The following is a 25825-nucleotide window of genomic DNA, read 5'->3' as shown; positions in this document are numbered from 1 at the left end:
ACTCTCAAGAGATTACTTTTCCAAATTATAAGACAAATGACAGTATCACTTCATATTTCCTAAGAAACCTGATTTATATAAGCAAATTTTTGTACTTTTTAATTCAGTACCTTTTCAAAATATTTTGCTGGGATAGACTTTTTAAAAAATTTTTTGTTGTTGTTTATTTTTATTTATTTGAGAGCGACAGAGAGAGAGAGAGAGAGGAGAGTGGGCGTGCCAGGGCTGCTTAGCCACTGCAAATGAACTCTAGACACGTGCGCCCCCTTGTGCATCTGGCTAACGTGGGTCCTGGGGAATAGAGCCTTGAACCTGGGTCCTTAGGCTTCACAGGCAAGCGCTTAACCGCTAAGCCATCTCTCCAGCCCAGATAGACTGGTTTTAGAAGAAACTTGATTAAAGAAAATTCTCATTGTGGAACATCATTTGTATATATGAGGTGGGATTTTTTTTTCCCTGATGTAGGGTCTCACTCTAGCCCAGGATAACCTGGCACTTTGTAGTACCAAGCTGGCCTCGAACTCACAGGGATCCTCCTACCTCTGCATCCTCAGTGCTGGGATTAAAGGCATGTGCCAATAGGCCTGGTGATTTTCTTTTTAAATGTAGAGCTCGAAGCTATGAACTTCATTTCAAGTGCTGCCCTTGCTACAGTCCAGAGCTCTAGTATGCTATTTTCTTTTTCATTTATTTAAAAATAATTCTAGGGCTGAAGAGATGGCTCAGTGGTTGAAGGCACTTGCTTACAAAGCCTACAGGCCCAGGTTCAGTTCCCCAGTACCTACATCAAGTCAAATGCACAAAGTGGTGAACGCATCTGGAGTTTGGTTGCAGAGACAGGAAACTCTAGTACATCCATTCTCTCTCTCCTCTCTGTCAAATAAATAAATAGATAATATTTCTAATTTATCTTGTGGTCTCTTCTTTGATTATTAAGAAGAGAGTTTCAATTTCATATGTTTGTTAAGATCTGGATTTCATTGCCATTGGTTTCTAACTTCATTCCACTATGATTACAGAACACATTTTGTATAAATTTTGGTCCTTTTATATTTATTGAGATTTGGAGAGTGCTCACTGTGCACATGAGAAGAAAGTACTTTGCTCTTGCTGGATGCACTGCTCTGTAGATGATTGTTAAGTCTAATTGCTTCAATGTTAAAATCTTCTCAATTCTTGCTGACATTCTGCCTTCTCCTATCCATTATTAAAAGCAGAAAAGGGCTAGAAAGATGGCTTTAGCTGCTAAGGCACTTGTTGCAAAGCCTAAAGGCCCAGATTCAATCCCCAGGACCCATGTAAGCCAGATGCACAAGGTGGTGCATGCATCTGGAGTTTGTTTGCAGTGGCTGGAGGCCCTGGCATGCCCATGCTCTTTCTCTCTACAATACACAAATAAATAAAATATTTTTTAAAAAGCAGAATATAAAAATTGGGTTGAGCCCAGAGGCAGAGAACCAGTTTGGCATTCATGAGGCCCTGGGTTACATACACAACACTGGAAAAAAAAAAAAAAAAACAAGCCACACAACTATTATTATTGAGTTCTCTCTTTCACTCCCCTTATAATATCAATTTTATGACTCTATTGCTAAACATATACACATGTTTATTATTGCTGAGCTTCAATGGTGCAATGGGTTAGCTCACAGTACTTATACAATTGTCATATCTTCTTACAAATGTCCTTTGTCTCTGGTGACATTAAAAAAATCTCTATTAAATGCAATTTGTTTGATATTAGTATAGCCACTCCAGAACTTTTTATGTAAGGGCCTCTAGCCAAAGGAATTCCAGATGCATGCACCATCTTGTATATCTGGCATTATGTGGGTACTGAAGAATCAAACTTGGGGGCTTAGGCTTTGCAGGCAAGTGCCTTAACTTCTGGACTGTCTCTCCAGCTCAAATTGTTCTCTGTTGTGCTTGATACTTTCTAATATGTTATTTCAATTCCCTTGTCATTATTTTTATTGCTTTTAACATTATTTTCTTAGTGGTTAACCAAGATTACAATTAACATCATAATTTCTAACACCCTAGTTCAAATTAATATCAAATTGCTTTCTATGAAATTCAAAAATTTCATCTCCTCTCTTTGTGCTATTCTTATCATACAAAATTACACTTTTATTTGTATACTGTGTTATATCAACACAAATTTATGATTCTTATCTTAAGCAATTGAAAAAGTTACAAATAAACATGCATTTATGGGGCTGAAGAGATTTCTCAATGGTTAAGGCACTTGCCTGCAAAGCCAAACAACCCATGTTCCATTACCCAGTACACATGTGAAGCAAGATGCAAAAAATGGCACATGTATCTGGAGTTCATTTGCAGCAGCTAGAGGCCTTGGTGTGCCCATCCTCATTCTCTCTCTCTTTCTCTCTGTGCTTTCAAATACATAATTAAAATCGTTTTTAAATGCAGTTATTATTATCTTTGTAGATTTTTAATATCCATAAATAGTATAACTTATATCAGAACATTTTGGTGGTTGGTATCTATATGTGTGGTGTACATGTGTGTGTTCATGCATGTTTATATGTGTGTGGGCACATGCATGTGTGGTTCATGTGTATGTGTGTGTAGACTCCAGAGGTTGATATGAAGTTTCTTCCTCTATCACTCTCCACTTTATTTTTGAGACAGGATCTCTCGCAGAAGCTGGAATTCAACAATTCAGCTAGCCTAAGTAGCCAGCAAGCCCCAAAGGTCCTACTTTCTCTACCTTACTGGTGCTGGGATTACAAGTACGCGCCACCACACTTGGTTTTTACATGAGTGTAGTGAGCTGAACTCAGGTTCATATGCATGTGCAGCAAGTACTTTACCAATTAAGCCATCTTCTCGGGCCAATCTATCAAAACCTTTAACTATTTCAGTTTTCATTTCAGGCATATGTGTCTTAACTCTAATACCTCCTCTGTTCCTCTGTTATGATTGTTGTTACTTTAGAAATGCTGTTCTATTTTTGTTACTTTAATTATAATTCATAAGCTTCTATCTATCATTCTATAGTTTCTACTATTTTTACTTATATTGTTAATTGTTCTTCCAGGTTTTTTTTTTTTAGTTCTTAAGTGTGGTTTTCTCTAATTTTTTGAAAATATATTAAATAGATAATTTTGAAGCATTTGTCTACTCCAACGTCTGGCCTCAGTGTGGTGTTTGTTCCCATTGTTACTGTAGTCCATTTGTGAGTTTAGACACTTTTAAAAACAGAACTAAAAGCCGGGCATGGTGGTGCATGCCTTTAATCCCAGCACTCGGGAGGCAGAGGTAGGAGGATCGCCATGAGTTCAAGGCCACCCTGAGACTCCATAGTGAATTCCAGGTCAGTCTGGGCCAGAGTGAGACCCTACCTTGAAAAAACAAAAACAAAAACAAAAAACAGAACTGAAAAGTCTATATTCTTTGTACTGAGTAGGCACTGAAGTCTCTATTAGGTTAGCTTAGTACTCAGGTAGTCATTAGACAAAGTATCCCTTAAGGGCCTAAACCAATAAGTCTCTTAGTCTTTGCTGTGGACTCTGTGGACATGGTGAAGTACACTGTAATACTGAGCCAGGTGATAAAACGTTACCTTATTCTTCACTTCCTGTTTATACAGTGTCTCCCAGCAGTGAGAACTTAGTGCTTACTTAAATCTACTAAGCATGCTTGTTAGCAGTGTCTTCCAGGGAGCCACTAGATACATCAGGTGATGACAATCCTCTAGTAAAAACAGTGTCTTGAGGGGCTCCAACTCCTCTTTTTTTTTTTTTTTCAGTGGCTGCCAGACTGCCACATTTCACTGTATTTATTATGAACTACTGATTTTTCAGGTCTATCACAGAGGTGGAGTGGGCTGGTCAGGAACAGAGTAAGCTAAAAGTCCCACAACACTTGGTGCCCTTTCCAAGAGTTGGCTCTTTTTCTTAACTAATAAATACTCCCTGTGTGTTGTTTTAAATCTGTGACACATAATTAATAATCACATAATTATAAATGATGAAAAAGTTGATTCAGAACACATTAGAATTTTTAGAGGTCCTTACTTGTGACATTTTGTTAAACTCTTTTGCACACTGTTTTTAATTTGCATTTTCCTAATGACAAATGATGTTGGTCATCTTTTTAAGTTTATTTTACATTTGTAAATTTTCTTTGGTGAAATATTGACTCAAATCTTAGTCATTTAAAAAATCAATTTATTTCTTTAATATGTAGTTACGAGTTCTTCTCAAATCTGAATTTAAAGACTTTAAAAGATACATGTTTTACATATATTTTCTCCTAGAAATATCTTTAAAATATTTTTTTAAATGTTTTGGCTTTTTTACATATGAAATAATTCAATCTTTTCAAGCATACAAGCCAATGATGTTTTGGTAAGCTTACTAATTATAAAACTGTTACCATGAGAGCTGAAGAGATGGCTTAGTGATTAAGGTAATTGCCTGCAAAACCTAAGGAACCAGGTTCAATTCCCCAGTACCCATGTGAAGCAAATGCACAGGTGGCACATGCATCTGGAACTCACTTGTAGTGACTGGATGCCCTGGGCCACCTGTTCTCTCTCTCTCTCTTTCTCTCCGTCTCTTTCTCTCTCACTCACTCTCTCTCTATCAAATATATAAAGAAATAAAATATTTTAAAAACTGTTACTATGAATCAGTTGTAGAACTTTTGTATCACCTGACTATGAGCCCCTATGCATATTTACTGCCAACCTCTTCGTTCTCAAACTTCCCAGGCAACTACTCATCTATTGTCTGTCTTTATAGCTTCATGTTTTCTGGATATATAAGTGAAATAATATAATGTATAATTACTTGTATCTGGCTTCTTAAGCTAAACAAAATGTTCCAGGGTCCATCTATGTCATAACAAGTACTTAAATTTCATTCCATTTTATTGCTGAGTAATATCCATGGTATGTATGCCTTATAAATAACAAACATTTTATCTCTTTCCCACATGAAACAAAAGCCTGTGTCAGAGCATATTCTTTGTACTTAATGTTCACAGCAGCTTCATTCAAGACAGCCCAGCACTGTGATCAAAATCTCTGTCATACTAAAGTATAAGTAAATTGTGGTATGGCATATGCATGTGCTGAAGGACTACTCAGCAAAAACAAGGAACCACTGGTGAAGACATAACAATGTGAAAACAAATCTTAAAAGTATATAAATGAAAGAAGTCACAGAAAAGTCAACAGTCATAATCCCATACATAGGACATCTAGAAAACATATAGTTAGAGTGATAGAAAGCTAATACTGATTGTCAGGGGCTGTAGATTGAAAGAGATAAGCTAAATGAGGGTAAAGGAAAATTGCAGGTTGATGGAACTCTATATGATAAGCATGGTGATGTTCACATCAAATGCATCAAATGTTTGATGAACTTTTTATAAATAAAATTTCAATGAGGCTGACTTTTTTTTTTTTTTTTTTTTTTGGTTTTTTGAGGTAGGGTTTTGCTCTAACCAGGCTGTCCTAGAATTCACTATGTAGTCTCAGGGTGGCCTCAAACTCATGGCAATCCTCCTACCTCTGCCTCCCAAGTGCTGGGATCAAAGGTGTGTGATCTTTTAAAAAACAACAATGTGTGAAGTCAGATGTGGTGGTGCATGCCTGTAGTCCTAGCTACTGGGAGACTGAGGTAGATCACTTAAGTTCATATGTTTAAGACCAGCATGGACAATATACAGACCCCATCTGAAAAAAATGAGCAAATAGGGCTAGGGATGTAACTCAGTTGGTAGAGTGCTTGCTTAGCATTCATGAAGCCCTGGGTTCTCCAGTATCACATAAATTGGGTTTAGTGGTAGCACATGCACACAACCCTAGCAGTTCAAGGTCCTCCTCAGCAACATAGTGAGTTCAAGACCAGACTTGATACCCTGTCACCAGAAAAGAGGGGTTGAAGAGACAGCTCAATAGCCAAGTGTGCTTCCTACACAAGCATGAGGGAATGAAGGGGCCTGAGACCTTCCAAATTCCAGTTTCTAGAATCCATGATAAATAACTGGGTGTAACCACACATGCCTGTAACACAGTCTCATAGGGAAGCATAGACCCACGGATCAATGAAGCTATAAATAAAACAGTAAGTTCCAAGATCAGTAAGAGACTCCAACTCAAAACAACAATGAGTGGAAGAACAATGGAGCAGTTCACCTGACTTTGTCTCTGGCCACCACAGGCACGAACCCTAAGTACATGCTTCAGGCGAGTGCATAGGGTGCCTCAAAGGTCACTTAGCATGTACCTACAGATGTATACACTGTACACACACCACACCACAAACACATGCAAAAAGAATAAATAAATAAGAATAATGATATGCTCCTATTCTTCCTTTAATGCTGACAAAGGCTCAAACTTCTGTCTATTACAGTCTAATCTATCCCAGTTCTTGAAGAGTTTCTGTGTTTAGTTAAAGACTACAAACTTAAGTTATGAATGATCATCTAGCCTTTTACTTCATTTTCCACGTCCGTGGGAGTTGAATAAAACAATTCATAAGATACTATGATAAAATGTATAAGCCAGTCCAACTTCCAGATGGACTGCATTCTTTTGGAAAAGGTTCATGTATTTCAGAGACATATAAAGGCCAGGTAATTATGCACCAGATGTGCATAAAGCAATGTAGGTAGATCATAAAACATACTGTTGAATTTCAAAAATAAATTAAGAAAGAATTAGGTCTTAGTGCCATGCCATTTATGCCAACTAATAATTCATGTAAGTTGAGTTTTCCTAGATCATATGAATAAAAGACTATCAAGCACATCAGAACACAGCAGGGAGATAAATAGGAGCAGAGAACTGAACTAAATGGTAATTAATTAAAAAGTAATTCAAATCAATCAATCAAAAGAGCTCTTACATGGATGACAATGTGCGGTGCCTTGTGAGTTCGATATGTTGCATTAACTCCTTCTTGGCCTAAAAGATTACAGTCTCCAAATACTAAGGTGTCCTTAAATTTTTCTAAATTAAAAACTACATTTCCTGGGGTTTTGATAAATAAAATTGGTTTATCCAGCTTAGTTGAAAACTTCTACTAAAGAAAATACTCATTATTTGTACTAGTAAAATAATATAAAATAAATGTTTTATATGGTAGTGTTTTTAAGATTTATGATTTATTTATTAGAGACACAGAGAGAAAGATAGAGAGAGAGAGAGTGAGAATGGGCATGCAAGTTCCTCTAGCCACTGCAAACGAACTCCAGATGCATGCGCCACCATGTGCACCTGGCTAATGTGGGACCTGGAGGATAGAACCTGGGTCCTCAGGCTTCACAGGCATGCTTCTTTAACTGCTAAGTCATCTCTTCAGCCCTATGGTAGTGTTTTCAATCCTAATCACTAAATATTATCTCCTCAGATATTAGAAAGTTATACAGAAAATAAAAAAGCAGAACTGAGTGAGAGATTTATACAGTAAGAGAATAAAAACAATCATAAAATAAGAGGCTCAATGAGAGCTAGACATGTGAATATACACACGTGTTGGGTAAGTACATATACCATGGCAGACTTAACAATATGAGGGACAAATATGCAATAAAATCATTCATTAACTTAAACAAAATGTGGAAACCTGTTTCTCTGAGTTAACTTCAAAGAGATAAGCAAGTTTTAATAGAACAGACCAAGTATATAAATAGTTACTTAATTCCATTTTATTCTTCCTTAAATAAACTTTGGACATTGATCACCTTATTTATGATAAATACAAATAGGCACTTAATTAAGATCTATTTTTAGAAGGATAGAAGAAAGAAGCACAATAAATATTTGGTAAACTGGGGAAGGGAAGTTCTAAGCCTTAGCCCCCAAAGAGATTAATTTCTTTGAACTACTGATACAGAATAGAAAATAGGGCTGGAGAGATGGCTTAGCAGTTAAGTGCTTGCCTGTGAAGCCTAAGGACCCCAGTTCGAGGCTTGATTCTTCAGCACCCACGTTAGCCAGATGCACAAGGGGGCACACGCGTCTGGAGTTCATTTACAGTGGCTGGCTGGAGGCCCTGGCACGCCCATTCTCTCTTTCTCTCTCTCTTTCTCTATCTATCTGCCTCTTCCTGTCTGTTGCTCTCAAATAAATAAATATATATATAAATGGATGAATGAACAGAATAGAAAATACAGAGGAAAATAACAAAAAGTAGTCAACTCCTGCTTCTATGATTTTTTTTTTCCCAAGTCAGGGTCTCACTCTAGCTCAGATTGACCTGGAATTCATATATAGTCTCAGGGTAGCCTCGAACTACCTCTGCCTCCCAAGTGCTGGGATTAAAGATGTGAGCCACCATGCCCAGCAACTCCTGCTTCTATGTAACAGGTTCAGGGTTAGGCTAATTCCCAGGGAAGGAAGCCCTTAGGGTTGCTGCTATTGCAGATCTTAGTCTTCAATGAGTCCCATCAGAAAGCTCCTCTGCATCTATCATCACATCACTTAGCCAAGTAATGCTAAGCTTCCATCATCCTTTTCATTCTACTATTCTTTATTTTCTGTGTATATATGTATGCATGATGTACATGCAAGTGTGGATGCATGTGAGTGGGTACATGTGTGTGTGTGTACATGTGCATGTGTGTGGAGACCAGAGGTCTTCCTCTAATAGCTTTCCACCTTATTTGGGGGGATGACATCTCTCACTGAATCTAGAGCTTACAGATCCAGCTAGTCTGAGGATCTAACGATCTTAGCCTAACCAGCATTGGTTTTATAGGCACGAGCCACCAAGGCTTGCTTTTCTCTAGGTACCAAGAATCCAAACTTAGGTCTTCATGCTTACACTGCAAGCATTTTACTGACTAGAGCCCTCTAATATTCTTTTAAAAAATAAAAAAATAATTCAGCCCTAGGCAGGCATTAAGTATGATCTGTTTGGCTACTTCTAAATAGATGCAATAGCCAACTGACTTACAATTGACTCCAAGTCCCTGAAGACTCAGTGGCTTTGTGAGCAGAGAGGGTTCCACATATAAGGATAAAATCCCTGGATCAGTAAAAGTCTCAGGTAACACTTAGGTTGAATGTGCCAATTTTTAGACTATTTCCATTGTTGTAATTAGTAACACTTAATCTTCTCTCAAGACCTGTAAGTCACTGTGGATGAGTTACTGTGCCTCACCTGGCTTTCTTGAATGAAGGAAGGCATTCTCACCCATAATGACTCTACGGTGCAGAGCAGAAGTTATAGAGTGAGGGAAATCCATTGTTTAAGTAAGTGAAAGAAAATGTGACCTGATTTTACCACATCCACCTCTGCCCTTGACTTCTGGGACCATAATCCATTCTGAGATACTCTGTTATTTTATAAGTGTTGAATTTTATGTAGGTCCAATCTCCTTTAAGTCACATTTCAAACAAACTGTTTAAGAGACAAACTAGGTAGGAACTACTATTCTTAACAAAACTAATAAATAAATGAATAGTTAAATAAATAATGAAAACACAAGCCACACACACACTAAATCTTAAGGGAAGGAAGTATCAAATACAAAGCAAATTTGTACACTTTCAAGTTGTCTGTTTAGTTTTGCATGGGTCTGTATCTCCATTCTTACTTTTCTAGGAGGGATGTTACTTCCTGTTCTTAAATGCTTTGTGACTAAAACTAAAGGACAAAAATGAGCCAGTTAATGCACAACTCTTAATGACATCATATAAATAGAAAGTGCAACTTTAAGTATAGTCTAGGACAACTAAAGGAAGGTTTTTTTTGTGATAAGTATATCACATGATATGTAAGAAATCATGTCAAATATACAAGAACTTTAAAGACAATTTTGAAAATAGCACAGATGCAGCCAGCTTCCTAAACCATGGCTTCTTTATTCCTGAGAGATACTCTGCTACACTTTTTAACCAGCAGGCACATTTTGCTGTGATCGTGCAAGAAGAACAGGTAGAATGGGGAAACAAAAGACTTCACACAACAACCATGAACCTGGTGTCGCATACATAGATTTGAGTTCTAGATTATCACCATCCGGTGCTGGGGATCAAGCACTGAGCCTCAAACGTGTTAACCAAGCACTCTACCACTGAGCTACATCCCCAGCTTCTCCCAGACATATCACTGTGACCGAGGCCAGGTCACTAACCTCCCATTTTCTCAACTGCAGACTGAGATAATACCACTCATGATTTTATATCCTATTTAAATTGTAAGTTCTTATCAAATGCAAAGTATAGGTGATTCTTTAGGACATAAATGGTTTAATCAGAACAAGTGAGATAATCGCCCTGGAAAAAAATAAACTTATAATTTGAAAAGCATTATTTCTGTGCATTCCATTAAAAGGGAGGTGAGACAGCTGGAAGAGCACATAGGTTTCTATAGTGTTATAGAATGGAGAAAACTAAGGGTAAGTTATTGGGAGTTAAAGTTATAAGAAGGTACAAGAGATGCTGATCGCTCTTAGGCCAGCGGCAAGGGTGGGGACGGCAGAGGTTGGGGTCGTCTTGGAGCCGCCGACATGATATGTGGGGGGCCCACTGCCACAAAGCCTGCCACGGCCGACACGCAGGTGATTGCGGACAAGGTGAAGTCCCAGCTTGAGGAGAAGGAAAACCGGAAGTTCTCTGTCTTTAAAGCTGTGTCTTACAGGAGCCAGGTCGTGGCCAGCACCAACTACTTCATCAAGGTTGACGTCGGTGATGCACCTGAGGGTGTTCCAAAGTCTCCCTCATGAGAATAAGCCACCAACCTTGCATGCCTACTAGATCAAGAAGGTCGAACATGACGAGCTAGGCTACTTCTGACTCCTTAGTCCCTGTGCGCGTGCATTTTAATGTGTCCTCTGTGCTGGGGACCAAGAAATAAATTCCACCCCTCCTCTGTGGCTCTGACTTGGAGAAGATGGGGTTAAGCTTTTCTCCTGTGCTTTCCAAACTCTTTTGTATTTTCCTTCTCATTAATGATGTTTATTTTATTTTCAAACAGTATGACACATAATTACTCTGTAAATATATATTTTTGAGGTCAAAAATAAAAAGAGATGCTGATCATACCTAATCCCTTGAGAAGAAGCAAGAATGGCTCCAGAAATTACAAGAGAATTAGATTTATTCCTCATTGTTGGTCCACCACAACTGTACTGCTTTGGCAACCAAAAGAATATTCTGTCTCACTGTCTTGGCCATAATGTAAAAAATAGTGCTGCCCACTGAACAACAGGAAATCTGCAATAGTATTAAATACTGGACCTAGATGCAATCTTCAAGGATCACTAGATACAATGCCAGAAAAGCAAACATTTCAAAATTAAAAGAATAATATATTATTTTAGATGGGTCATGCCAAATTCTACTTTTCTTAAACATCCTTTGGCAAATTAAACTATGTAAGTAAAAAGTATAATTCACTGTTAAAAAGTTAGAAGGACATTTTCAAATGTGCTCAAGTACAGTTTAATGCTGTCCAGGGGTTTCTCTTCCTCCCAACAGCAACAGTGCACTATTGGCCCAAGTGAAGCTGTTATTTGTACAAAAACTTTTTGGCAAATCTATGCAACAGAGTTGGTCAAACAAACTCTCAAGATAAGGACCCTGCAAATGGTTATAAACATGTGATCTGTATTACAGTTAGTCTTGGACAGATGATCTTTATCAGTGTTTGTCTTAAGTTTTTCCAGCTCTTGCCATTCAAACATTCTTTTTTTGCTCCAAATGAATTAATGTGCTAATAACAGTTTTTTTGGAACAGATACAACTACAGAGATTATGGATGAACATTCATCTCCTGTTATCAGAACACTAAAGCAATTTTAATAAAAAGCTGGAAGAAATATCTATTAAAATTAAATCAAGAAGTTTACTATTTTCTGAGAAAGTAAATTAAGACCTTTTCAATTTCCTTATACTTTGGGAAGAAGGGCAGCTATAAAACTTTTAAATAAACTTTAAAATAAGCTCTGTTGTATGGAAATATTGGTTTGGTTCTTACTGGGGCATTTCTGATATTGTCTAGGTACTCTAGAATGACAGTTCATGACTGTGTTATAGATATTCCCAATACTACCCCACTGAGAATGTAGAGGATTTGTAACACAACATGGTATAATGGAAGTTAAACTGTTTGCCATAGTGTAATTGGCATAAAATAGGAAGTTCTGTGGTTCTTAATCTGTCCTTTATTATCATCACTATTAACATATGTTATCTGTACAGATTTCATTGTGCTATTTCCATCCAGTCATATCCCACACGTTGACCCTGCCCATTCATTTTTAATTTGCCTTCACCCCAATTTTCTTCACTATAAAACTAAAGCACTCAAGGGCATCCACATATCTAAATATTTTATATTCCGCCTGTAAATAATGTTTGGGGTGCACATTATCGCAAGAATTCCACCCAAGAATCTGCAGCTCATTAAGTGTCAAACTCTGAACAACAGTTTCATTAAGGACAAAATCTAAGATGTTTCATTACAGAGTTGGAGGAATGGAGGAAATTGAAAAGCGGGGAGACAAAGAACTACTTACTTTTCAAAGAAATATCTGATGATCAACAACAGAAAAGCATATGGAATTGTCATATATAAATGAGAAGGTTTGACAAAGACGAGTCCATCATGATCTTCAAGATCCGACCATTTTATCACTGGAGGAAGCCAGAGCTTTTCCATCCAGAACCATTCTTTAAATGTCTGAAACATCCTAGACAAACAGAAAAATAATGCATTAGATTTGTCAGGTCCACATTTAAAACTGAGCACCTTCACTCAAAATACCTCAGACCAGAAGAATTATGAAAATAAGGAATAGAGTAATATTATTTCAGGAGTGTCATGATGCTTCATTGCATTAAACAAGAATTATTTCTCAGACATTCTTAGAACCAGTTTGGCTAAAGAATAGAGAAATAAAGTTTTAACACACTACTGACCACACTCTGGACAGCACATATATGAACACTATGGGTATGTATTTTTCTTTTATATGATTTATTATATAAAATATTTTAATAAGTTTTATAATTTCAGAATGTCAAGTCAAAGTCTTAAAAGTTCCAATCTATATATTTACCTGTATATGTCTATGCCTGCTTGTCTATCTATCTTCACTAGCACTCTAAGAAATTTTCTAGGAGATTAAAAATAGGCACACGTGACTTCATATTACAACAAGGAGCTCAGATTAGTCTGTCAGGCTTTTTGTTGCTCATGTTTTGTTTTGTTTTGTTTTGTTTTGTTTTATGTACTGGGTACTGCACTTAGAGCTGCACTCATGCTAGACAAGCACTGTACCACAAAGATATAGCCTCAGCTGCCTTCTTACTTTTTATTTTGAAACAGGTCTTACTAAGTTATCATCAAGACTGACCTTAAACTCAGTCTATAGCTCAGGCAGCCCTTTAACTTGCAATTCTCCTACCTCAGCCTCCCAAGTAGCTGAGTTTAGCAGTCTAAGGCACCAGGGCTGGCACCATGTCAATTATTACTAATAAAGAGTATCTGTTATTGGTGAGACGCTATAGCAGGCATTGGATATACAAAGATTGATAGACCAGGCTACTGTTTTTGAGGATCAAAGTCTCATAAGCAAGTATATGGCCTGAACAGGTGACTTGGATACATTTCTTAAGATAAAGTAAATATGGGGTACTGTGAGATGATGATGAAAGTTCAATGATTTTTATAAGTTGTCTGCAAGAAACAGAGATGACGATCAAACACAAACATTTCATGATACCACTAAATCTCACTATTAGGCTATGATCTTGGCATTTTAATGGGAATGTTTTGATTTTTTTCTTTAAAAATTTAAGCAGAAAAAAAAGAGTGAAAATGTCCTCAGATTCCCAGTAAGATAATCAAAATCCCTCTACTAAAACCTCCTGACCCAGAAATAAAAAGATATACATGGAAAACTATTAGCACTTTGGTGCTACCACAGTGGCAGAAGCCAAAGTGGGCTCAGATCACAGATGGATACCCAGGTAGGCGCAGTTTGTTGTCCTGTCAGAATTATCAATGAGTCTTTTCTTTCAGTCATGTTCTGATTTGGACAATTAATCATATGATATGTCATCAAAAGGCAGTAAGGGGGCTGGAGAGATGGCTTATCAGTTAAGGTGCTTTCCTGCAAAGCCAAAGGACCCAGGTTCAATTTCCCAGGATCCACGCTAGCCAGATTCAGAAGGTGGCACATGTGTCTGGAGTTCGTTTGCTGTAGCTGCAGTAGTAGGCCCTGGATCACCCTTTCTCTATCTCTCTTTCTCTCTCTCTCTCCCTCTCATAATTAAAATAAATTCTTTTAAAAAAAAAAGACAGTAATAGCTGCACATGGTAGCACCTTTAATCCCAGGATTTGGGAGGCCAAGGCAGGAGGATTGCTGTTCATTTGAGGCCAGCCTGAAACTACATAGTGAATTCCAGGACACCGTTGGCTGGATCAAGACCCTACCTTGGAAAACCAAAAATAAGAAAGGCAGTTAGAGAGGCAGAGGCAGAGCTGGATCATTAAGGGTGTATGTTCTGTGCTAAGGAGTGTGGGCTGTAGCTAGTAGTGTCATATAAAGAGCAGCATTAGCCACAGGAATAAAATTTTGGCTATTTTTTTTAGAAAGAACCCTTTGCCAACCATATCCCCCATGAGCCCACAGGGCATCTTTGTGTTGAGCAGACGCTCCCTCTGGTCTGACACAGTTCTTCAGCCCAAGGGTCTGAGTGCTGGGCCTCAAGCCTACTACACTGCAGCCCTTCCCAGGCAGAGATATGCACAGCAGTGCTACAGGCAGTGCAGAGAATGGTGATGGAGAAGTTATAGTGACATCAGCGGCCTGCAATTCTAGGTGCAATCAAGAACAGGAACCAAAGATGTTGATAATAATGTCATTCATGGGATACAAATTAAATAGAAGATAAAAAGAGACCAAGAAAGAAATGAGCTTTAAAAAAAAAAAAGCCCCAGAGAACTTAAGGAACTTAAGGAACTGGAGGTCAAAGAACAAATGTGGTAAGACTGAGACTAAGAAACCAGAATAGAGTGACTGGCCCGGAGAGCAGGATACACAATGAATAACTATGGTGACCTCAGACAGGAAAGATTCCAGTGTATGGATCCCATGTCCTTCAGAAAGAACAACACCCAAGTAAGAGTTGAACTCCTGAGACCATTTCTTGCTCATCTCACATCTTGCCCATGGGTCTGAAAAGTGCTTTTTTGGAGTGGCACTAATCCAGTCACATCCACACCTATAAGAATGTGCCCTGGAAAATGTGGCCTTCTTTGAACTTCATGGATTATCATTTCACTATATCTTGAAGGGAAAAAATAAATCCCCTTGATACAGTTGTCAAATTATACAGATATGATGAAGTAAAGATTTCAATTCAGATCTATAAAATCTTTTCTTTGCACTGGGCTTGGGGACTACAGAAAGGAAAGGGTGAAGATGCCGGACTTAACTTGCAATTAAGTCAGAGTTAATGTGTCTGGACTAGGAAAGGGCAGTGAGAATAAAGGAAAGAGCTGTCGGGAACCAAAGTTAACAAACTTGAAAGGTCTGATTGATAAACAGGGTTCAAGCTTGGTTGCCTGGCTATCTGACAAAACTAACCAAGTACAGGACAAAGGAAATCCTCATGAATTAGGGATGCAGCTCAGTGGGAGAGTGTTAATTTTGAGTATACAAGGCCCTGAGTTTGCTTGCAGCATACACAAACACCCCTACTTACATTCTCACACCTAGATACAGCTCAAAACAAGAGCAAACAGGCCTTTGAGTTAACCACTAATTCTTATAGATTCTAGAAACAACCCAAGCTAAAGCCTTTCAACAGGCCTGGATTCTTTAATCAAATCAGAAGTAAATACAAACATAGGAACAAGAAGCATTTTTCTCGACGTTTTCTATAGCATTTTTTTTTCAAGGTAGGGTCTCATTCTACTCCAGCTGATCTGGAATTCATTATGTAGTCCCAGAGTGGCCTCGAACTCACAGAAATCCTCTTACCTCTGCCTCCTGAGTGCTAGTATTAAAGGCATGTGCCACCAATCCCAGCTCCATAGCATTTTTATGACATCATTAGCTCTGAGCTTGAAAGCCATGGACTGGAGGCCCAGGAACAAGTGACAATAGCAGTGAGTCTGAGTTTTTTAATAATGTTACAATAACTACTATACAAACTAATCTTCTCACTCCTAAAAACAACTCAAGGCAGTAGAGACGATTCTGTCCTGTGAGAAGCATAACTTTTCAAATGGCTTATGATAGTGGCATAGGGACAACTGCTCTAGACAGTTCCTAGCACATTAAATGCAAATATGTCCAAAATGTCCAAATATGTTGAAAACAATGGTATCTTTAATGTCTAATAAAATAAATTTAAAAGAGTCAAAAGTATCCAATGGAAGAGAAAATGAACCAAGAAGCTGAGGCCAGGTCCTACAAAACAGCTCAGTCTGACAAAACAAGTCAGTCTCTGTTACTCACTCTTGCCCTAGGAGCTGCTGTCACACATCCGTTGCTGCTGCTTTAGAAGCATTTAAAACCCATCTTTCCTATCAATCACAAACAGTAACTCAAAGTGAAGCAGACCTAAATGTAAAAGTGAACTCTTCAAAATGCTTAGAATGAAATATAGGGAAGAATCATGATCACCTTCTGGTGGGACAGTACTTCTTATATGACATCAAAAACATAACAGAAAAGAGAAAAATAAAGTAGATCAACTGGACACCATCAAAATTAAGATCATTTGTGCTTCAATGGACACTACTGAGAAAGTGGAAAGGAAACTTATAGAAGGGAGGAAATGTTTGAAAATTGTGTATCTGATAAAAGACACATTTCAAATACAGAAAGAATTCTTACAACTTGACAATAAAAAGACAAGTAGGCCACCCTTGTGAATAGACCTTTCACTCACGACACACTTGTGGCTGATAAGCACAAGAAAGGATGCTCTTATCAAACTGGCCGTGAGAGAAATGAAGATCAAAACCACCCCAAAAATAACCCATCCCACCCACCAAACGAGGTTAATCAGACACGTAACAGGTGCTGGTGGGCTATGGAGAAGGCCTAAGCTGCACATATTGCTGGTAGAAAGTTGAGACAATACAGCTGCTGGAGGAAATGGGTAGATTCTTGAAATGTTAAATAGAGGCTTTTTGTTTTTTTTTTTTAACATGGTCATCAATCTACTGGTAGATATCAATAACATTGCAAGGATTCATGTTATAATGTGATGACATTTTTTTTTTTTTTTGAGGTAGGGTCTCTCTCTGGCCCCAGCTAACCTGAAACTCACTGTGCAGCCTCAGGCTGACCTAGAACTCACAGCAATCCTCCTACTTCTGCCTCCCAAGGGCTGGAATTAAAGATATGTGCTACCATACTCAGCCTACAATGTGATGTCTTCTGACACAAAAGGACTATAGGATTCCATGTATGTGGAATATTCAGAACACATATATCCACAGGGCCAGAAAGTAGGTTAGAGGTTCCTTAGACGTGTGGCTGGAGGGGATGGGAGGTGACTGCTAAGCAGAGGGTACAATATTTCTTTGTGAATAATGAATGACATTCACAAAATTGAATGTGTTATCACAGAACTCAGAGTATACTAAAAAGCACTGGAACACACACCTTAAGTAAGTGAAGTGTGTAGAATGTGAATTACATGTAAAATTAATAGTTAAGGTCTCTTCTTCTCTGCTTCATCACCTTGTAATCCTCAGCTCACCTGCAACTTCATATTGGAGATTCCTATTATTTCATTCACCAGGCTTAACTTTTTTGCCTCCCATATTCACTTAAGTGTGCATCTACAAAACCAAACTTATAAGACTATACCTAGATCTAGACCTTAGCATTATTTTAAAGTTCACGACTTTCTGGAAGAAAAAAACAATTATGCCTTAACAAAATGAGGGGCTGGAGAGATGGCTTAATGGTTAAGGTGCTTGCCTGCAAAGCCAAAGGATCCCAGTTCAATCCTCCAGGACCCATATAAGACAGATGCACAAGGGGACGCATGCATCTGGAGTCATTTGTAGTGGCTAGATGCCCTGGCACACCCATTCTACCCCCTCCTCCCTCTTTCTCTCTCTCAAATAAATAAATAAAATATAAAAAAAAACAAAAACGAAATCAGGCATGGTGGCTCAGACCTATACTCCCAGTGATTGGAAGGCAAAGGCAACAGGATCATGAGTTCCAGACCAGCCTGGGCTACAGAGTGAGATCATGTCTCAACAACCCCCAAACAAATCAATAAAATGCTCAGCAGTTAAGGTGCTTGCCTGCAAAGCCTAATGACCAGAGTTTGATTCCCCAGTGCCCACGTAAAGTGAGATGCACAAGGTGGCACATGCATCTAGAGTTTGTTTACAATGGCTAGAGGCTCTGGCATGCCCATTTTGTCTTTCTTCTACCTCTCTCTGCTTGCAAATGAATAAATATTAAAAAATAAAAAAGAGGGCTGGAGAGATGGCTTAATGGTTAAGCACTTGCCTGTGAAGCCTAAGGACCTTGGTTTGAGGTTTGATTCCCCAGGACCCACGTAAGCCAGATGTACAAAGTGGCAAATGTATCTGGAGTCCATTTGCAGGGTTGTAGGCCCTGATGCTCCCATTCTCATTCCCCCCCCCCCTCTCTCTCTCTCTCTCCTTCTTTCTCTCTGTCACTCTCAAATAAATTAAAATAGACAAAAAATTTAAAAATAAAAAAATAAGATAAAGGAGTAAGCTCTAATGATGATTACTCAGCATCTCTGAAGCAGGTAAGTTACTGCTGGGTTATTTCAAGTTCCTTTTATTCTCATCAAGTATTCAATCCCCTTTTCTCATCTGTTGCACATTTTCTGAGGATTGTATTTTTTTTTTAAATTATTTATTTATTTATTTATTTGAGAGCAACAGACACAGAGAGAAAGACAGATAGAGGGAGAGAGAGAGAATGGGCGCGCCAGGGCCTCCAGCCTCTGCAAACAAACTCCAGACGCGTGCGCCCCCTTGTGCATCTGGCTAACATGGGACCTGGGGAACCGAGCTTCGAACCGGGGTCCTTAGGCTTCACAAGCAAGCACTTAACCGCTAAGCCATCTCTCCAGCCCTGAGGATTGTAATTTTGATGGACATAAAAAGTGATTAAATTTGTAGTATTTTATTGATGTAAAAATACCTGCAAATAAATATTTTCAAGCATGATGCCTACAGACTCTCTCTCTCTCTGTGTCTGGGGGAAGCAATGGTAATGGAAGGGACATGTTTGTCTCAGCTATGTTTTCCCGTCTGCTAACACTATAGAACTTTTCAAGCACCACTTTCAACTCCAGCTGCTAGACACTTGTAAGAACTCACTGTAACCAAGAATCTACTGGCTCATCATCATCGGCCTCAGGAGCACAGAACGCAAAAGACCAAATGGAGCCCAGTGAGCCACACCAGCTTATCACAATTTGAAGCAGCATTTTTATAAGATTTTTTTTTAAGATAGCCCCACAACTTTCACAGAGATAGAACTACAAGTCAAGCTGGTCTGCAGAGCTCCTGGGAACGAGCAATCCAATCCCTGTTGTTAAGTTCCCCATCAGTTTGACAATGACTCTTTAGAACATATGTCTCAGATAGAGGAGGGTGGCAAGAAAACCACTCTTAGATACAGATACAGAATAGTGATGAGAAATGAGAAGCCAAGCAGAAGCACAGTCACATTTCAGAGGGATCAAGTGAGGTACTCTTGAAGCACTGTTCATGATCCTTGAGCACATGTGGCTAGAGGACATGTGAACATGGGTGACCAGGAGGTGATAGCTACATAGAGTGGCCAGTGAAGAAAGTCAGCTGAATGACTGGCCACATGGTAAACACTCAGGAACTATAAAGGTATATACTATAATGGAACTGAGGCTAGACTATATTTTGAACAACAGGGAGTGAGTGATACCATAGCCAAACATGATAATTAATGTTATCTAATTTATCTGCAAACAACTTCATTTTTCTTAGCTGGAAAACAATTCTTACAATGTGGGTCCAGGGTCAGATAAATACGATTATCTACATTTACTACTCTCTTTGTGTTTTCTTTGGAACTAACTTTACAAACCCAGCCAAAAATACTGGTTATGCCTTAAGATAAAATACAAAGGGTATTATTTGCTGTTAGCATCCTGCGAACACTATTAAGATGGAGCCAACTGAGACTTCCAATTCTAAAAGCATGTAGGATTGTTGTTTCAAATAAATAAGACAATGCAAGGGAGATAAATTAATCCTAAATTATATGTCTTATGACTAAATTAGTCATTAAAAAAACCCTGTATCTACCTGGCCTTATAACTACAAGAAAACTGAGGCAAAGTAAGAAAATGGAAAACTCATATGCTTTGTATAGAAAAGCAATTAACTTACAAGGCTAAAAAAATGTCAGCAATTTTCTTATACTTAATTTTACAATTATTCCAATTTAAAGTCTGAGAGAAATGCAAAACATACCTAGAGATTTAAAAAAAAAATTCAGAGTGGAAGAAAATCTGGTATCACTCCAATGATGTCCTTAAAGGGGTATCTAAATGTCCCCACATGTTCATTCATTCTGTCTTTTCATCACATACCCCTGCCCATGTCCCTGGACAAGTGGCCGTCCTGGGTGGGCATATGGCTATGACAAGTATGTAATGGCACAGGGATGGCGCTGATCTGGGGAATCTCGCCAAAGACCAGGTTTCATGTCCTGGTTTCTCTCTTTCTGATAGTTCCAGAAGAGAAAGACAAAAGCAAATGTTCAACCAATCTGTAATATTGGCCCAATAACAGCTAGACTGTCCCATACAAGAGGAACAATGTCTATCTTAATTAAGTCTCTGTTATAACAGCTTAGTGACTCTAATTAATGCATAAGGAGTATCTGTGAGAACTATACTTTGTATTACTTCCAAGTGGATTATAAAAGTGGAGGCAACTACTCAGCAAAAGTACCATTAAAAGAGTAAAAATACAAGCTAGACACTACGATAAAATGGTTGAAATATTTGATATACAAACAACTTGTATCTAAAATCTATATCTAAGGATATATAGCTCAATAAAACTTAATCAGAGAACTTCTCTCATAATAAGCCAATTGAAGACTAAGGTTTCCACTGACATTTTGCCTAGTGAGGCATATTTAAGTATTTGCTAGGGCTATAGGGTTTCTTGTATGTAGATTCTGCTAGTTATCAACTTAATGCCTCTGCACTCCAAATTTATCATTTTGCCTACTCTGGATAAAACAGATTTAATCACTTTATGTATTTTCCCATTGCCAACTGGCTTGGAAGCTCAGTCGGTAGTGAGACAATGGAGAGGCATTGAGGGAGAAAAGGGTTTTGCTTCCAGGTTCCAGAGTTCAAGGTAAGGGGCTTCCAGAACCCCAGAAATCAGGGGAATCCAGACCATTCCTCAAGAATAATACCACCAGTGACCCACCTCTCTCCCAGGCACCTAGAGAGCAGTGTTATGATAAGTTCCAAAAGACTTTCAGCAAGTTCTGCTGGTACTCAAGGGGCTCCTTGTGGCATCCCAGTCCTCTCAAGTCTCTTCAGTGGGTACTCTCTACCCCAGAGGTAGTAACTACTTCTTACATCTGCTACTTAAATATTCTGTAGAGTCCTTTCCACTGTCTATTCCCTCATTAGTTTAATTCTGACTGGATCCAGTCCATCTTGCTAGGGAAAACCAGCCATCTTTATGAGCTTATTCTAATACTAGCTAACAAAGGCTGAAGCTCAACCGAGCAAGTCAAAAAGACCTTTGAAGTTCACATGAGAAAGGAAGACCCTCTCCCTTTTCCTTTCAACTCTGTTGTAGACTTCACTTCACTGTGCTTGTAGGTTAGACAATGACTAGAAGTTCCAGGAAGACGTTAATCCCTTTGTTCCCACTAATTCCGAAACTTAGACCAATGCCTCATGTGCCTATTACTTTCCACAAGGAAAATCTTTCATTGCTACTAAACATTGCTGGAGTATTTTCCCAATGAAACAAGTAAACCATTATAATGTCAGTGGCTACCTGGAATCTGTATGGGGTTGTGAACCCTTCCAGGACAGAGCTATTCCCAGTCCTCTTCTCTTCAAGCTGTGCCATGCAATCTCAGAGAAAGCCTTAGTCTGTATCACTATTACATCAGGTCCTGCCTTACTTCAACCTTGAAGCAATGGCATGTAATTCTTAGAAAAGCTCTAGGAAGAGTACCTGTCTGCTATTATGTCAGAAGAAATGGCCTGGGCAATGTTCCTCAAGAGGCCTGTTGTCCACAATGACTCCACCCTACCTGGAGGCTAGTCTCTTCTTATCTCTTCATGAAAACTCTCCTGAGCTGAGACTATAGTGCCTGGTTGGTGAGATCCCTGTCTACTTCTGCAATCACTGCAATCATCCTGAAACACCTTTCCACTCATGCTGGCATCCTGCAGCAGTGACCGGGTCTCTCTCTGATCCTAGAGAGTAAACATGTACACAGAACATTTCCTCTCACTAGAACATTCCTTCCCTGAATCTCCCAGCTCGTCTCATCTCTCCTTACTTTTCTGGAAGGTCTCCATCCAGGCCTTCCAGACCCTTGCTGCCTCACTGCCTCAAATCTAGGAAAGACCCTGTGAGATGCTGCTACCACTGCCTGTTCTTTTTCTTCACAACATATCGAGCTTGTACTTGCACTGTTATACTCTGATTTGAAGTCTGGCTGGATGTGATGGTGCACACTTTTAGTCTCAGAACATGGGAGGTCGAGGTAGGAGGATAGCTGTGAGTTCAAAGGCCAGCCTGAGACAATGTAGTGATTTAAGGTCTGATTTTTTTTTTTTTTTTTTTTTTTAGTAGATTCAAGATCTATGAGGGCAGAGATTCCCCTGTAGTATCCCACAGAAACATCCCAAACTTGGCATTTAGTAAGTGTTCAATGCATTTCAGAGGAAACAGAACAACAAAGTGGCCAATCACATGGAATTCTGAGCCAAGCTCCACGTAGCTACTGCCCAATTTTGATGCTAAGCTAACCATGAGCTTCTGGATATCTAACTGGACCCAGTCTCCCCATCTATGAGATACAAGTATATTTAATTCAACTGTACTTTCCTGTAGGGTTGTTAGGATGAGTCAGTGGGTAAATACTTGTAAACCACTTTATTATATGTCTGTTAAATGATAAACTAAAGTCAAGCTATTAAATGTCGTGAAATTATCCTTCTAATGAGAGGAATTAAATGAACTTCTAGGCCCCCAAATCCTAGAATTAATAGCTATTAAATGATGTTATTTAAAATAATATTCAGTGCCAATTTTATATTCAGTGCTAAAACTATGACGTTTTAGATATTACTGGTGATGGCATAAATTAACTCTTTTAGAAAATAGGTAATTTTAGGAGTCACTAAAAAGTTTTTAACTTAATGATCCAAATCCAGCAAATTTTGTTCTAAAACCATAGAGAAACTGGGCCCAAGGAAATAAAATTGGTCAATTCAAGTAAATACAAGAAGCTTGTGTTTTTCCTACATACTCAGCTTCCCAAGATATTTCCTTAACTAAAGGGGCTAATAAGGGCATTTGTTTCACATTATTACTTTTTTGAGAGGATAATTTTTTAAAAAGAAATGCTTGATTTACAAAATCTAACATAAATACTAGTCACCTACATGAAAATTATCATTACCACATCTTTTTTACATGCACTAACAGTTAATTATTGGAATCTTAAGTTATAACAATTTCTTTTTTTAAAAAATGTTTTTCCAGGTAGGGTCTCACTCTGGCCTAGGCTGACCTGGAATTAACTATGTAGTCTCAGGGTGGCCTCAAACTCACAGTGATCCTCCTACCTCTGCCTCCCAAGTGCTGGGATTATAGGTGTGAACCACCATGCCCGGCTAAGTTTTAACAATTTCTGAGACACTATTAAGTGTGTTCCTTACTAGCTTGGGAGACAGACTCAGGATCTCCCATAAACTGACTTTACAGTGGAAAGGTCATAAAGGCGAGATAGACATGAAGGTTTAGGAGCCATTTGTCCAAAATGCTCTAATCCTGAAGCCTCCTCACCAGTCAAATTGCCAAAGTTTGCTCAGGACTGAAGGAGATAAGTGAGCCTGGTAACATGGGCAGAAACTTGCAGAAAAACAGGAATGACTGCAACCAGAAGGATATGAAGCAAAGTTACAGAAGAGACAAGAGAATGTAAATTGTAGGATTAAAGAAAAGGGGTTCAGAATGACTGGGAGACATTCCATGAAAAAGTTCCACAGGGTGGATAATTCTGCCTTTGAAGATAGAACTCTATTCATCACCTTCTCTTCTGTTACCTTTAGGAGACTGAAAAAATGGTATCTGGGTAACTAGGCAATGGTGTCACAATACAAAGAAATTTTAACCCATATAGTATCATGTCAGCATTTCCTTTCCAACACGCGATTCTTTTTCAGCAGGTCCTTCCTTGCAAACTCTCAAGTGAGTCACATATTGCTTCACAAATTACCCTGCTATTAGTCTCAGGCCCAGGTGAATGGTCTGGGCAAAAGCAAGGCAGCTGGAACATGCTGCCTGACTCATAAAAGGATAAAAATGAGTCACCTGGCTCTGGCTCAGTTTTCCAACAGGAGAGACTAAAGATTTGGCAAAGACCTCCCGTGTTCTGCTCAAGGGTGCTTCCTCCTCTCTTCCTCCTGTGAGAAAAGAGTCACCATACAGATGGTTAAGTTGGTCAATGTTGGGTAAAATTTTAAAAAAAGGAAAATCAGCCAACAACAACAACAAAAAATGAGTGCAGAGCTTCACGTACCATCTCAAATAGCTCACTGTCTTTCTTTAAGACAACTTACAAGTTTAAGAGATTTAAAATATAAACAGATTTTTTTTTTCAGGGAAAAATGACTTAAGAGAGAAGTATGGCTCTACAGCCAGGAAGTACAAGTTGAGAGCTGGTCTGTCACCTAATGGCTAAGTGATCATGAGCAACTCCATCTCTCTGAGTCTTCATTTGCTCAGCTGCTGAATGGGGCTAATTCCACCTATTACAAAGACCTATTGTAGGATTAAAGGGGATTAGCTAGACAGATAGACTGGAGCACATGAAATTACTAGATAAATGATATATAATAAGCTTATTCTAACCTGTAAGGTTGGTTTCAATACAACAAGTAGATACTAATTTTAACAGAATCCCTAAGAAGTGATAGACCACCCTTCCCATAACACAGACCACTCATTTGTTGTTCTTTCAGTGAAGGCAGCCTACAGGTACCAAATGTGCTAAGCAAAAAAATACAGAGGGCTATATGGCACATCCACACATTAAAAAAATAATAATACCTGGTGTAGTGGCGCATGCCTTTAATCCCAGCACTCAGGAGACAGAGTCTGTAGAAGGACTGCTGTGAGTTTGAGGCCACTCTGAGACTACATAGTGAATTCTAGATCAGTCCGGGCTAGGGCAAGAGCCTACCTCCAACCCCACCCCCCACAAAATAAATAAATAAAAATTAAAAACAGGGGCTGGCAAGATGGCTTAGCAGTTAAGGTGCTTGCCTGCAAAGCCTAAGGACCCATATTTGATCTCTCTCTAGATCCCACATAAGACTGATGCACAAAGGTGAGGCAAGTACAAGGTCCCACATGCCCACTAGGTGGTGCAAGGGTCTGGAGTTCAATTACAGTGGCCAAGGCCCTGGCACACCAATTTTCTCTCTCTCTCTCTCTGTCTCTATCTCTAAAATTAAAAATAAATTTAAAAATTGAAAACAGAATAGAGATGTGGGACTCAACTATCTTCACCCCTTCTCAGCTACACAATCTAGGGCCAGTGATGTTT

At 38.7% G+C, this 25825-nt stretch overlaps 1 protein-coding gene and 1 pseudogene across 1 annotated transcript in view; one reads left to right on the top strand and one right to left on the bottom strand.

Moving 5' to 3' along the window:
- Window positions 1-25825, bottom strand: part of Cers3 (ceramide synthase 3) — a 122306-nt gene that overhangs the window by 83970 nt on the left and 12511 nt on the right. Inside the window, exons 2-3 of the mRNA XM_045145508.1 lie at window positions 24589-24680; window positions 12508-12681 (exon numbers count right to left, since the gene is read on the bottom strand). Coding sequence (XP_045001443.1) covers window positions 12508-12680 — 173 coding nt within the window. The 5' untranslated portion in view covers window position 12681; window positions 24589-24680. The remainder of the gene's footprint in view (window positions 1-12507; window positions 12682-24588; window positions 24681-25825) is intronic.
- Window positions 10498-10783, top strand: LOC101613524 (annotated as a pseudogene).

This window comes from Jaculus jaculus, chromosome 3 (genome assembly GCF_020740685.1).
Source record: "Jaculus jaculus isolate mJacJac1 chromosome 3, mJacJac1.mat.Y.cur, whole genome shotgun sequence".
NCBI classification, from domain to species: Eukaryota; Metazoa; Chordata; class Mammalia; order Rodentia; family Dipodidae; genus Jaculus; species Jaculus jaculus.
This window is presented reverse-complemented; position numbering and strand designations above follow the sequence as displayed.